The 16035-nt window shown below is 38.8% G+C and overlaps 1 protein-coding gene across 4 annotated transcripts in view; it reads left to right on the forward strand.

Annotated features, from left to right (window-relative positions):
* Afti (aftiphilin) overlaps positions 1-14322 on the forward strand; it is a 223700-nt gene extending 209378 nt beyond the window's left edge. For 3 of the 4 annotated variants that reach the window (XM_070095388.1, XM_070095392.1, XM_070095389.1), the window contains one exon: positions 101-14322. In XM_070095388.1, coding sequence (XP_069951489.1) covers positions 101-342 — 242 coding nt within the window. In that variant the 3' untranslated portion in view covers positions 343-14322. The remainder of the gene's footprint in view (positions 1-100) is intronic. The other variant, XM_070095390.1, reaches the window with a different exon arrangement.
* The last annotated feature ends 1713 nt before the right edge of the window (positions 14323-16035 follow it).

A 16035-nucleotide genomic window follows, 5' to 3' on the forward strand; every position in this document is an offset into this window, starting at 1 on the left:
TATCTGAATGTAAACAAGAATATTGTACTTTATTTGCTTATTAATAAGATCAGGAAATGTACTAAAAAAGCTTGATGCAGAATTTGTTTCAATTCAACAGGTATAGAACGAGAATTTCTCAGCGAAGGTGGGGACAAAGGTTGTAATAACCGCATCAAGAGTCCTCCTACACCATCACCTTTAGTGCAGCAGATTTTAGGAAGTGGAATGACTAAAGGATTTTTGTCAAACACCCCTCTTCAGTCACTCAGCCCAGAGGTACGGCAAGTAGTAGAACACTTGCCTGACTTAAGCTTCATGCAAAGTAAAGTGCTTATGTTTCCTATACGAGGAGAACAGTGAGAAGTGGCTTACAGTGAGTTCTAAACAAAAATTTAATTAAATAAAAAAAATGGTTGCAGTAGACATGGCAGGTATCACTTTTTTTTTTTCTTTTTTTTTTTTTTTTTTTTTTTTTTTGCATTTAGTGCCATGACACTACTATTAGAGCTTTTATTCAAACAGTATATTAAATTAAAAAGATTTAAATTAAAAAAACTTAGCAATTATATTGTAAGTTTAAGTCCTGTAAAAATAAGTACCTGTATAGTTCTTATATTTTTGAGGAAAGGGAAGAACAACATGGTTTTGCATATGCATCCTATATAATTAGTCCTATAATAAGTAACCTATTATTTATTAGCATTTGAATTATGAAATTTGATATAAAAAGGTTTTTAAGCAAGAAATTGCTTGTAAAACTCTTTGTATTTTAATGTTTTATTTAACAAATTTAACTTTATACAGAAGAATAAAAAAAGTTCCAATTCTTTACAGCATTAGTGTAATGGTAATTATTAGGTACTGCATATTTTGAGGTTTAAGTGTCATGTATATTTTGTATAATGTTCAGTCTGCTATATTGGGGATTGGGGCTAGTCAGATAAGATGTGTACTGGTAATGTTTTGTCTTTATGTTCAGGTCTATAGAGATTTTTTATCTCAATAGTCAGTACTTCACAAGTATCTGTGAGAGATGCCATCTATGAGAAGCTTGTGGCTGAATTTGTTGATACTGAACTTACAATTATTTAGAAATGGAGGGGCTGCATATCTTTATTCAGATATGGTATTTGTCAACCCTTTTGCCTTTTTTTTTTTTTTAACACAATGGCCATCTCCGACCAAGGCAGGCTAACCCAAAAGAAAGATAAAAAAAACATTCATTATCAGTCAACACTTTCACCATCACTCATACATAATCACTGTAGAGGGTCCCAGATATAACAATTTAGATAGTCACTCCAAACTGCCAATATTTCAAACCCCTCCTTTAAAGTGCAGGTATTGTACTTCCCATTTCCAGAACTCAAGTCCAGCTAACCGGTTTCCCAGAATCCCTTCAGAAAATATTACCCTGCTCACACTCCAACAGCTCGTCAGGTTCTAGACACCATTCGTCTCCATTCACTCCTATCTAACACTAACACACACTTGCTGGAAATCCAAGCCCATCGCCCACAAAACCTCCTTTACTCCCTCCCTCCAACCTTTTTAAGGATGACCCCTACCCCGTCCTCCTTCCCCTACAGATTTCTATGTCCTCCAAGCCATTCTACTTTGTTCCATTCTCTCTAAACGACCAACCCATCTTAACAACCCTTCTTCAACCCTCTGACTAATACTTTTAGTAACTCCACATCTCTTAATTTCCATACTCCGAATTCTCTGCATAATATTTACACCACACATTGCCCTTAGACAGGACATCACTGCCTCCTCGCTGCAGTATTTACAACCAAAGCTTCACACCCATATAAGTGTTGGTATCACTATACTTTCATACATTCCCTTCTTTGCCTCCATGGATAACATTTTTTGTCTCCACAGATACCTCAACGCACCACATACCTTTTTTCCTCCAATTCTATGGTTAACCTCATCCTTCATAAACCCATCCGCTGACAAGTCAACTTCAAAATATCTGAAAACATTCACTTCTTCCACACTCCCTCTCTCCAATGTGATATCCAATTTTTCTTTATCTAAATCATTTGATGTCCTCATCACCTTGCTCTTCATTCACTTTCACCTTTCTACCTTTACACACCCTCCCAAACTCATCCACTAACCTTTGTAATTTTCCTTTAGAATCTCCCAAAAGCACAGTATCATCAGCAAAGAGTAACTGTGTCAACTCCCATTTTGTATTTGATTCCCCATAATTTAATCCCACCCCTGTCCCCAACACCCTAGCATTTACTTCTTTTACAACCCCATCTATAAATACATTGTATATTAAACAACCATGGTGACATTACACATCCCTGTCTAAGACCTATTTACAAGGAAGTAATCTCCTTTCCTACACACCCTAACCTGAGCTTCACTATCCTCATAAAAACTTTTTACAGCATTTAGTAAATTACTACCTATTCCATACACTTGCAACATCTGCCACATTGCTCCCCTATCCACTCTATCATACCTTTTCTAAATCTATAAATGCAATGAAAACTTAACTACCTTTATCTAAATCCTGTTCAGTGTAAACACTTGCTCTACACATCCCCTACCAATTCTAAAGCCTCCTTGGTCATCTGCAATCCTGCTCTCTGTCTTACCTTTAATTCTTAAAATAATAACCCTACCATACACTTTTCCTGGAATACTTAGTAAACTTATTCCCCTATAATTTTTACAATCTCTTGTGTTCCCCCTTCTCTTTATATAAAGGAACTATACACGCTCTCTCCCAATCCCTAGGTACCTTCCCCTCTTTCATACATTTATTAAACAAAAATGCCAACCACTCCAACACTATATTCCTCCCTGCTTTTAACATTTCTGTCTTGATCCCATCAGTTCCAGCTGCCTTACCCCCTTTCATTCTGTAATGCCTCACGCACCTCCCCCACACTCGTATCCTGCTCTACTTCACTCCTAAGAGATGTTAAACCCCTCCCCCCTGGCCAGTGCATGAAATTACCGCCTCCCTTTCTTCATTGACATTTGAAAGTTCCCGCCAGCTACCCAATACCTCCAGCTCCCCATCTACTAACTCCCCTACTCTGTTTTTAACTGACAAACCATTTGTTCCCTAGGCTTTCTTAACTTGTTTATCTCCAAAATTTTTTCCTGTTCTCAGCAAAATTTCTTGCAGTGCCTCTCCCACTCTATCATTTGCTCTTCTTTTGCACTATCTCGCCACACTCTTCACCTTTCTTTTACTCTCCATATACTCTTCCCTTCTTATATCATGTCTGCTTTGTTCATGTCTCACTTTGTTCAAAACTCCTCATGCACTCGCTCAACATTTCCCAAAATCTCTCTCTCTCTCCTCTACACTTTTCTCTTCTCCAGGTGCATAAACACTTACTATAACCCACTTTTCACATCCAACCCTTATTTTACTCCACATAATCCTTGAATTTATACATTTATATTCCCTTTTTTCCTGCCATAACTTATCCTTCAACATTATTGCCACTTCTTCCTTTGCTCTAACTCTGTTAGAAACCCCGACCTAATCCCAATTATTTCTCCCAACCAAAACTCTCCTACCCCTTTCAGCTTTGTTTCACTCAATGCCAGGACATCCAGCTTCTTGTCATTCATAACATCCACAATCATTTCTTTCTTATCATTCGCACAACATCCACGTACATTCAAACATCCCACTTGACAGTTTTCTTCTTTTTCTTTTTAGTAAGCTATATGGGAAAAGGGGTCACTAGCCCATTGCTCCCGGCATTTTAGTCGACTTTTACAACACGCATGGCTTAGGGAGGAAAGATTCTTATTCCACTTCCCCATGGCTGTTATAAAAAAAATTTAAATGTAAATTATTGTTCTTAATACATATTTACAGTGCAGTATTCCCTACAAATTTGTGACACTAAATTCACAGATTTCTATTTGTGATTTGTAATTAATGGTCTTCAATTACTAAATTTGATAATTCATATTTGTAATGATATTCATTGTCTTTTGGCTTGATGTATGGCTCATATATTGCAAACCAACCATAGAATTTTGTTGAAAATGTGCTCACTTGGTTTCCCATAGTTAGTCTTTCTTCTTGTTCATTCCTCCATATTCTTTCTTAGAGTAATATTTGAAGAGATATAACCTCTAAAATATTATATGAGCCCAAATTTGTTACAACACTTATTACATCATTTGCTGTTAGTGGTATTCTGAACATAATCCCCCCATGCATTTTGAGGAGCACTGTATTTAAAAGTAAATATTAAAAAAATAAAAATAAATTTAAAAAAAAAAAATAGCAAAATGTAACAGTACTAGAAGGTACTAGCTAGCAAGCTTGGCTATCCTAGTTGTCCTTTTAGAAGTGCATCCCATCCCCCTCAGGCAAGGTATCTTGATGCAAGGGAGTTGCTGATGATCAAAGAAATTGAACCTAGCCTCACTTGGATTAAACATGGTTACCTCCAATTCCTTCTGGCACTGTATGACCTCTTTGGGTTTAATGTTTGTTAATGAATGTAATAATAACAGTAATAATAATTTGAATCAACAAACTGTAACATCACCACCCATCCTGCAAAGTGCAGGTACTGTACTTTGCTTCCCACTTCAGAACTAAAACCCATCTAACCAGTTTGCCTGAATCATTTGTAGCTATTACATTAAATTCTCAGGGGCTGTTATAATTGCTCTTTGCTGATGACAGTGCTTTTAAAGCAGTTTGAAAGAGAAGTTGCAAAGCATGGTGGAGGAGTTTGCAAGGGTGTTGAAAGGAAGTTGAAAGCACACTTAGAAAATAGAAAGATGATAAGAGGAAGAAAACATCTAGGCAGTGAGACATTGGATGTCATATTGAAGGCAAAAGGATGAAAAAGCAAATGTATTTATATATCTGGGAGTGGATGGATGTATGAAAGACAAGGCAAATCACAAAATAGATATGAGAAAAAAAAGTTTAGGAGTCTGTAGAAAGAAAAAACTTAAAAGTTGATTCAAAAAGAGGTAAAGTGGTGCTAACACTTTTAAGTGGGTGTGAGGTATGGTCTTTGAATGTTGTAGTGAGGAGGTTGAAGGCAGTGGAGATGTCATATTTGAGATCACTGTGAAGTGTGAAAATTATGCAGGGAATAAGTGAATAAATTAGAAAATGCTGTGGTACAGTAGTGTAAAATGTATAAGCCAGAGAACAAAGGAGGGGTTGTTGAGATGGTCTGATAATATTCTGTAAGAAAGGATAGAGTGAGATAGTTTTAAATGGTAAGGGCTTGAGCATCCAGTAGGCAGGTGTGTAGGAATCTTTTGGGATGTGACATGTTGTTGGAGTGTAAGTATAGTAACTTCACGATCAAAAAGCTTAGCTGGACTAGCCCTGGAGGTAGGAAGTATAGTGCATACACTCTGAATGATAAGTGAGTCATTTGAACAGTGATTTTCACATACTTATGGAAAGACCGAAAGAGAATGAATGATGGTGAATATGTTTAATCTTTAGTTTATCTTGCCTAAGCAGGAAAAATTCAGTTTTAAAAAAATTAGCACCTAATATGAGAGGATGGATTAGCATATGCAATCACAGATCAGCATTCATGAGCATAAAGCAAAACTCAGGAATATAAAGTTTACAACTGCAGAACTCAGATACTGATGGAGTACACTAAAATGTCTTGAAATGTTTAATATTTTAAGTTAACAAATTCTCCAGTCAAACATATTACATTTGGTATCAATGTATTACTGAAAAGAATTATACATGCAGAAGTCCACCCATCACCCTATTTTATCTACTAATACACAGTATTAGAAACTGCTGTCATTGTGCCCTATATTTATGTACCCAGTTATTTTTTTTTTTAAAGTATTGCCTATTACCAAACCTTTTTTTTTTTGCATACAATTCAATTAGGACCTAGTATTTGCTGCAGGGACATCTGATATAGGTGAAATAAAATATAAGTGCCTCACCATATGAGTGTAACTAGTGGAACTGAAGGTAAAAGGAATGGCAGGTAGAGAGCTTGAGAATCCAGACTTTTGAAGAGGGAGCTTCAAGGGGTTTAGAGAATTCCTAAACACAGGAAAGTCAGTGGATGAGATGGGGTACCTTCGTGTCCAGAAAATACGGAAACAGCCAAGACAAAGGGAGTCCTTGGTTCAGCCCTAGTGGCAAAAATGAGAAAGCATAAGTTTGAAAAACTACAGAAAGTGAAGATGACGAGAACAGAGAAGCAAGCAATTTAGCCATAAATGAATATGCTATGGTGAGGAGAAAGGCTGAGTGACAATTTGAGAATGGCAGCAGAGGACAAATCTTAATCCCTAAATGGTCCAAACGTATATATACGTTCTCTCGCCTAGCGCCCCGAATATTTTGAAAAAAATAAAGAGCACATTTTTTTGTGTTATAGGATTAAAAAAAATTAGGGTCAGTACTTACTGAGATATGAAGCTGCCACTTGGTGATCACCTGACAGCAACATGGAGTGCTGCTGCTTGTAGAAATTCTACATATTTACCATTTTTCCATTTTTTTAATTTTCCTGGTTTTTATGATATGATAATTGTTTTATAGTAAATCTTTTGATTTCAATGCCAATTGTTGTTTATACACCAATATTATGTACAAAATTATCATACTGTTATAAACACACATGTACACACTGATGTGTGATTTTGTGCACCTGGCTGGATCACATTATATTATCTACAACTATATACAAGTATTTACATGTCCCACTTATGTTTCTAGAATTCCACGATTGTATGATACTCCATGAAGCATGGATTCATACAGAGTGCCACTCCACACTAGTAACACATGAATCGTGTGTCCTTCCACTGTTGGGGTCATTTTGTGGTGGTAGCACACACAATTCTTCTTCTTTGGGGTAGTTGGTATTGGTACCAGGTAGTGACAGTTAGGGATGATTCAGTCTGGTACTTCCCCCACTGGTTGTGGTTGTGGGACAATTTGCTGTTGAGGGACAGGTACAGGTGTGGTACCATACTTTTTTGCTATCTGTTTTACAACATTCAGGGAGGATTCTGCAAAATGTTGTCGTTTTCCAGTCTTTATTTCATACATATTGAATGCATTGGGTACTGCAATGTGTACAAGGTGGAAAAACAGTTTTATATACCACTTGCGACTCCTACACACACAGTCAACGAACCCTATCATGTCACACTTGTCAACTAGTTGCATATTGTTTGTATAGTCCATGACAGCAGCTGGCTTGACAATACGTTCATTGGTGTCCTGGTTCACTTTGTACCATCTCTTTTCTGTGGATGGTTGACAGCACTGTCACGTTCCGTTTGTCATGCCACGTCAGTACCATGATGTCATTGGCATGAAATGCTTGCACTGCACTTTCAACACTGCCTCTACTGAACCTTGGCATATGTTTTATATTCCTTCTCACTGTTCCACATATATCAGTATTGTTCACACATAGGAAATCAGCGAGCATAGGGCTTGTATACCAATTGTCTGTGTACAATGTATGGCCCTTGCCAAGGTATGGTTCCATCATCCTGTGAACAACAACAGAAATGCCCAACATCCGTCTGTCATCATCGAGTGTGTTTCTCCCGGTGTATGCAGTGACATCCAACACAAGACCACTCTCACAATTACACATAGCAAAAAGTTTTATACCAAAGCGATTATGTTTGCTCGGTATATATTGCTTGAATGACAGGTGTCCCTTGAACAGAATCAAGAACTCATCAACAATGACGTTCTTGAAGGGATAAAAGTGATGTGGTCAAATCATATCTACTTTTAAATTAATCTAGTGCATAAAGTAAATTTGCATAGAATAAACCCACTAACATGTAACATACAGTAGGGCCTCACTTATACGGCAGGTTAGGTTCCAGGCCACCACCATAAAGTGGAACGCCCTTTTTTTTTCTACTTATAAATGCATATAAATACAGTGGAACCTTGACTTGGGAGTGTCCCACCATATGAGTTTTTTTGAGATACGAGCTGTCCCTGGGTCGATTTTTTGCTCTGTGTTACAAGCCAACATTTGAGTTACGAGCCAGCTCCCCCCACTCCCCCCTCAACCCAAAACCTGGACAACTCACTTGTTTATCTATGATTTCATGCTTTAATTCCATGGAAATGATTCTCCTCTTCTTCTCAGCACTGTCCTTTACACTTACTTTCTTAGGACCCATGCTTAGAAAAATGAAATTTGGCCAAATGACTGTCAAATATGTAAGCAAAGCATGAGAGAACTGCTCCCACAGCGAAGTAAACAGTGCAGAGTTGGCGGCGTTCATTATAATAATTATTATTATTAGTGTTATTAATTTAGGTAACTAAAGCACAGATCCAATTCTCTAGATCAAGAGCCCCTCACCAGCGTCAAGGTTCCTTGACGCTAATGAGGGGCTCTTGATCTAGGGAATTGGATCTGTCCTCTAGTTCCCTAAATTAATAATACAGTGGACCCCCCGTTTGCAATATTAATCCGTTCCTGAGAGCTTATCGAAAAGCGAATCAATTTTCTCCATAAGAAATAATGGAAATCAAATTAACCTATGCAAGACACACACAAGTATGAAAAAAAAAAATTTACCACATGAAATATTAAGTTTAATGCACACAAACTGAAGAAGACATGCACAGTTTGTAGTACTCTACTAACAATAGAATACATGACACTTACCTTTAATGAAGATCTGGTGATGATTGATGGGATGGGAGGAGGGGAGAGTGTCGAACTTATTGTTTAGAAGGGGAATCCCTTCCATTAGGACTTTTTGGTCCGAACTGGCAGCCTCACTATAACTAATCACACTATGTATGCCACTACGATTCTTAAATCTTTCAAACCAACCTTTGCTGGCATTAAATTCACTCACATCACCACTAGTTGCAGGCAATTTCTTTACCAAATTGTCATGCAACTGCCTAGCCTTTTCACAAATGATCGCTTGAGAGATGCTATCTCCTGCTATCTGTTTTTCATTTATCCACACCAATAACAGTCTCTCAACATCATCTAACACTTGCAGTTGCTGTTTCGTAATCACAGTTGCACCTTTTGCAACAACAGCTTCCTTGATTTCCGTTTTCCTGGTCACTATAGTAGCGATTGTTGATTGGGGTTTTGTATACAACCTGGCCAGCTCCAACACACGCACTCCACTTTCGTACTTTGCAGTTATCTCTTTCTTCATTTCAATAGTCATTAGCACCCTTTTTCTCGAAGGGTTGGCACTAGAAGCTTTCTTGGGGCCCATGGTGACTTATTTTGCAGAAACAAGCACCAAAAACACTGATAATATAGAATGTACCAAATGTATCCTTAGATGCGAGCACACTGGCTGGCTTGTAAACACTGGCACACACGGGGCAGTTCAGGCCACACATGGACACGTCTCGGATGAATTGCGTGTACCGGGTTTTTTAACGAGAACCGAGGCAAAATTTTTGCGTTAAAATGTATCGAATACCGGATTCATCGAATACCGATGCCATCGCAAACTGGGGGTCCACTGTAATTATAATAATGAAGTTTCAATTCCCTAAATTAATAATAATAACATATAATACGTACGTAATAATAATTCAGAATGCTGCCGCTAGTTGGCACAGCTGATGCCCAAACATCCGGTAAGCAGTCCACGTTTACATCGCTGTAGGAGCAGTTTTCTCGTGCTTGTTTGCATTTTTACAGTCATTTGGCCAAATTTCTTTTTTCTAACCATGGGTCCTAAGAAAATGAGTGCAAAGAACAGTGCTGAGAAGAAAAAGACGATTTCCATGGACTTAACCAGGCAATACATCATATGCCACACCCTCAACATCTCCCACCCTCAGCATCCCTCACCCTCAAACCTCCCCCACCATCTCTGCTCCAAGTGTGTAAGTACATATAGACAGTTTTTATACAAAATTTCTTATTTATAAATACATTGTTTCAGCGTTTTCCTTAAAAAATTAGTGATCTACTGCAGTTAGCTCAAAAATACTTTGTTTTCTCTTACAGTAAGAGCATGGGAAGATACTAAAGTCAGATTGGGACAGGAACTGGCAGACACTTCCACCGCTGCCTCTGCCACCGTATTGTGGCCTATTTTATTCATGCTTTTGTGTTAATTATATTATTTACTATGTCATATTAGAGGAATTTTGATAGATAAGCCGTACAGTTGATAATAGCATCATATTCAAGTATTTTTTTCTTGTCTCCAGAGTGCAGGAACAGATTAATGGCTTTTCAATTAACCCTGATGTTGACAGGCTCTTTCCCAAACTTGTTCTCAGGGTTGAAAATTTAAAAAAAAAAAAAAAAAAATGAAATGACAGAGAATCTTTTCCCAATCATAATGACACCAAAAGTATGAAATTTGATGGAAAACTTATGGAATTATGCTCTTGCGAAGTTAGCGGTCTCAATGATGTTTACGCATCGGTGATTTCACCCACTTTGAGCCCTATTTTCGGCTAATTCCAATGTACTAGTCGACAAAAATCATAACTATTTCACTAGAACTCCATTTTTTATTTCTGTTGAATGAGTACAAGAAACCACCCATTTACCGATTTCAACTATCCAATAAGGTGGTCAGAAATTGGCAATTTTGCCAGTTTCACAGAAATTTCAAAAGATGCCAATTTCCAAATAGGGTCCAGAATAAACAAGACGGACATTCCTGGCACTACAATAAAAAAATTTCCGGTCATTAGTCATGTCCCCAGGCCTCTCTTGCATTTCTTTTGCTTTCCACTTTGAATTTTTATTCTCAAAAAAATAGAAGATTTACTGTTATGCAGATTACTGCATTAGTGTAGAAATGGTATAAATAATATCATCACACTTGTGAAAGAATATTAGACTCACCAGTTGACATGTATTGGACACGTGGCATGATTTGTTTACTTTTGAACTGTGGCAAAAATCGAACATTTCTGCTACTTTGAGCTCAATTTCAAGGTACTTTTCATTGTGAAGCCAGTCAAAATCATCTCAATTTCTGTAATATGTCTTCCATTCTATAAAATGAGACCAAGAATACAACCATAAATACAACCATAAGTAGCATACAAAAATACACTGTAAAGTCACTGTTTTAAAGCAAAAACACAGTTGGAGTTTTTTTTTTCCTCATGCACTGTGTGCTGGAGGATTTTTTTTAATACTGTGCACACTGACCACATAGACCCATTCTTTCATATGTAGGCCTACCAGCTTTCGCTAGATTTGAAGGCACTAGAATTTATGCGTACTAGTACAGCACCAACCCTGGCGTGCAAGCCATACTAGTACAGCACCAACCCTGAAAGGGTTAATTTAAGCGAGGAAAGTTAATTTGATATATGAGTAAATTGAGTTATAAGCTAGGTCACGGAACGGATTAAACTCTCTAGTCAAGGTTCCACTGTACTACATAACAAGTTTACACTAATATATACTATGTTAGCAATAGAACTAGGCATTAAAAAACAATAAAAAAGTAAAATACACATATACAGTGGACCCCCCGGATTAAGAAGTCATCGGAATGAGTATTATTCGGGATAAGTAACGTTTTTGCATCAAAATATTGGCTTGGTGAACATCATTGAACTCAGTATAAATCATTCGTGTCTACGTACAGCCAGTGTGGACGATCCCACACGTTCATACGATACATTTTGTATTCACTGTTTTTAGTGCTTGTAACTGCTAAATAAGCCACCATGGGCCCAAAGAAAGCTAGTGCCAGCCAACCCTTTGGTAAAGGGCTGAAAGATTATTATTATAATAAAAAAGAAGCGCTAAGCCACCAGGACTATACAGCAAGGGCTGAAAGAGAGGGGAGAATGTGCCTTTTTCAGCGATTCTGCAATACGTACGATACTAAAGCAGCAGGCTTTAGCACCAGCCAGCGATAAAGTGTAGCATATTAAGCGATTAATCAATAGAAAAAGGACAGCATGAAACTGACTACTCCATTGTTGTTGGAGGTATGTGGGGTTACTAACACCGACGCCTCTGCTGCCGCCTTCACCACCATGTAAGGCTTATCTTTCAGTGGCCCTTATACACCTAACAAACAACACACCACCACTCTTGACATTCTTTATGCCATATTTTATTCATTATGGTGTATATATCATGTTTCTATGTTGTTAATACTGTTTATTATGTCATATTAGATGAATTGTGCTAGATAAATAAGCTGATATTAGTGTCTCCCAACACAATTCCTAACATACGCCAGAAACAGACCTCTCTGGAACACTTTTGAGTGAAGGGTCCAGTGACTCAAGCTGGTCCTAGTGGCATTATAAAAACAAAGGAGGGAAGTAACCCAGGATGAAGACTTTGTACCTGAAGGCTTTATGGAAGGGGATTTCCCTTCCAAACAACTGTAAACTCCTCCATCCTCCCGTCTTCCATACATCACCATGTCTTCAATAAAGGAAAGTGTGATATTATTATTGTTTTATTCTTTATGTATCATTGTTTTCTGTGTAGGTAAATGTATATTTCATGTAGAAAACATTTTTTTTAATACTTTTGGGTGTCTGAAACAGATTAATTGGATTTCCATTACAGTGGACCCCCGCTTAACGATCACCTCCAAATGCGACCAATTATGTAAGTGTATTTATGTAAGTGCGTTTGTACGTGTATGTTTGGGGGTCTGAAATGGACTAATCTACTTCACAATATTCCTTATGGGAAAAAATTCGGTCAGTACTGGCACCTGAACATACTACTGGAATGAAAAAAGTTCGTTAACCGGGGGTCCACTGTATTTCTTATGGGAAAAAATTAATTCGGAATAAGTCAGATTTGGGATAAGTCACTCTCTCTGGAACAGATTAATTACATAATCTGGAGGTCCACTGTAGTACACTCATTACTCAAAATATTTATAGTCTTAATGTAGGGTGAGATAAGTAGTATTGCGAGAAATCAGGTATGGTAACCAGCCAGGCTACCATACCACCCCACCCACACATAATATACTACGACATTTAAAGTGTCCCAGAGCAATAAAATGCATACACAGTTCACTCATTACTTACCTTAAAATATTTGTAGTCTTACTGTAGGGTCAGAGGTGAATAAACGAGAGAGTGTACAGGAGAGAGGACAGACACTGAGTTATGTAAACAAAGCAGGCAAACACATCTGGTTTTGGTTCAGCAAGTTAATTCAGGTATACACATATAGTTGCATAGATCATAGCAGCATAGGTGTAGAGAACCTAGGATAACCCAAAAAAGTCAGACCAGACAAAATGACTTATTTCCATTGGGGTTCATACTTTTGTATTATACCATAATACAAACACTTTACATTGTGTACTAGTTGTCTCCACATTGATACAGTAGAATAAATAGAGAGCAACACTCCCATTCTCATGTGGCACCATTTTTAGAAGAAATAACGCTCTGAGTGAAGGCATGTGAAAAATAATTTTTCAGTTACCCCCAGTAATATTAGTGTACACATTTTCTCTGATGTTAGTCTAGATTAAACATTATTCTTGCCATAACTCCTACAAGTTGCCTGGCTACTACATCCCATATGTATGTTAATTTAGTTTCTGTGGGGTGTATTTATCATGTTTATTATATAATTTTGAAAAAATATCATAGATGGATTAATGAAAATGTGTATATTAAGATATATGATATTTAATGTGCCTCGGTGATTATCATCATCATTATTAATGTGGTGTCTCGAGACATAAGAGAGACTGATTTTAAAGTGTACCTGCATGCCAGCACAGTTTATTTTGGTGCAGGTACACAATCTTGGAATGTTTCCAGACATAATGGAGAGATGCAGTGCTCATGAAGAATGTAAACAAACTGGGCGAGGCGCAGCGACCATATTAGAATCTGGTGTGGGGAGCCGTATAGCAACTTTGTCATAATTTGGAATGTCTGTATTAGTGGAATGCTGTAAAGCGGGGCCATACTGTACTGTAGTGGATGTGGTCTTTGGAAAAGGATAAAGAAAAGTGATGTTTGTACATAGTTTTATAAGAGGTCTTGGCCCCTCATGGGTAGTGCCTTGATGCCAGTAAAGGGCCCTTGATCCAAGAAACTGTACTTTCCTAATTCCTTGGATCAAACTTAGATTGCTTCTTATTCCCCAGGTACTGCTTGACCCCTATGGGTTTAGTGCTTACCCAATTAACAGTTGGGCATCTTTCCATATTGGCATTTTTAAAATGGCTGTATTGACCTGGGAGATTACTCTCTCCTGCCTTCGCATTGGCCACACTCGACTTACTCGTGGGTATCTCATGGAGAGGCAACCTGTTCCTCTCTGTGAAAAGTGTCAAGTTCCAGTATCGATTAGCCACACTCTGTTAGACTGCCCTCTCTATCAACGAGCACGCAGAATTTACCTCCATCGTCGTCTCCACTCTACTATCTCTTTACCTTCCCTTGTTGATGATAGACCCTCCTTTAATCCTGACTCTCTCATTGACTTATTGACGACTGATTTACTCCACAAACTCTGATGATACCTTTTGCACTCTCCTCAGCCCTTTCTACCTCAATCTCTTGCTGCCCTCTACCCTTTCACCATCCACTGCCCCGCTGTTCTCTGTAACCTATTACTCATCCATCTCCTTTTTACCACCTGATACCCTCACTTCCTTCCCTTCAGCACTGTATAGCCCTTGTGGTTTAGTGCTTCTTTTTTATTATAATAATAATGTATTGACCTACAAGCTGTGGACATCTGTTAACAAAAATGATATTGGATACCATGTGTGTTGTTTCACAAAACTGATTACAAGTAAGAGACAACAAGGTCCCAACTTATGATATTATGCATTATTGAAAATTTTGTAAATCCAATCTTTATTACTCAACCTCTTCAAGGGGGGCTCCTTGGCATGGTGAAGAGGCTCTTGGTCTGAGGAATTAGACCTGTTGGTCTCCTTCAGACCGAACCTAATTACCCCCCAATTCCCCCTTCCCTATCCCATCCTCCCTTTTTCCTTTCCTCCTCCCCCCCCCATCCCTCCCTTATTCCCTTCCTCTTTTTGGCCTTTGGGATTCTTCCCACAGGCCTACTGGTTCCTGGGTAGGGGGAAGGGTACCAGGGTTAATTCCATTCTGTTGAGGTTCTTGGCGGTGGCGTAGTTTGCCGTGGAATCTGGATCGTTTGGGGATATCCCGTTCCCTCTGGTCTTTCGTGGGGTGGCTTTGGGTGTCTTTCGGGTGACGGGTGTATCTCTGGAGACCGCCTTTCAGATTCCAGGGGTGGTGGCCAAAGGAGGTATGCTTTGTGGTGGATATCCAGCCGCCCTCTCTTTTGTCCACCGAGGTAGCTCGGCAGATGTGAGGTTGCTATCCTGGATTGCTGGTTTACTGGCATGAAAGGTAGGGTATGGCACGGGTTCCATGCCGCATCTGCACTACTTGTGGTGTTGAGGTCCTCTTGAGCGCGGAGGGTGATTTCCAGCCCTTTCATTCCTCCTAGGAACTATTCCTGCCTGTTCCCCCTTTTTCTTTTTTTTTTTTTCTTAAAAGCAAGAAGAAAGAAGAAAGAAGTAACCTAACCATGGAAGCCCCAGTCCATGAACCTACTACCCCCGGGCCCCTTACTGGTACCACACCCCGTTCTGACCCTGCCTCATTTTTTGACCACTCTTTGAACACTCCTGATGCCCCTTGCTGGTGCTGTTTCATCAGCTTCAGGTACCGGGGTCTCGACTGATTCCTCCAATTTGTCTGAATTCCACCCTCCTTTGACTATGCTTCCGGCCTCTCCCTCTATGGTGCGGCAATTTCTGAATCGCCAGCCCGTCCCACTTCTAAACGCCAACGACAATCTCCTGATGACGTTACTTTGTTACCTTCCCATTCTACTCGGAAAAGACTGACATGTCATGCACTCCCTCTCCACGCTCAGTTTCGGACCACACAATTAAGACCGACTTCTTCTATTGCCTATCTTTCCGACCATAGTATTGGCAAAGCGCTCCTACGCCATGTTGGTAGAGATATTTCATTTCATGCTCTCAAGAGTGGTACGTGCATCGTCACTGTCCAGAATGCTACCCAAGCTCATGATCTTTCTC

This window comes from Cherax quadricarinatus, chromosome 50 (genome assembly GCF_038502225.1).
Source record: "Cherax quadricarinatus isolate ZL_2023a chromosome 50, ASM3850222v1, whole genome shotgun sequence".
NCBI classification, from domain to species: Eukaryota; Metazoa; Arthropoda; class Malacostraca; order Decapoda; family Parastacidae; genus Cherax; species Cherax quadricarinatus.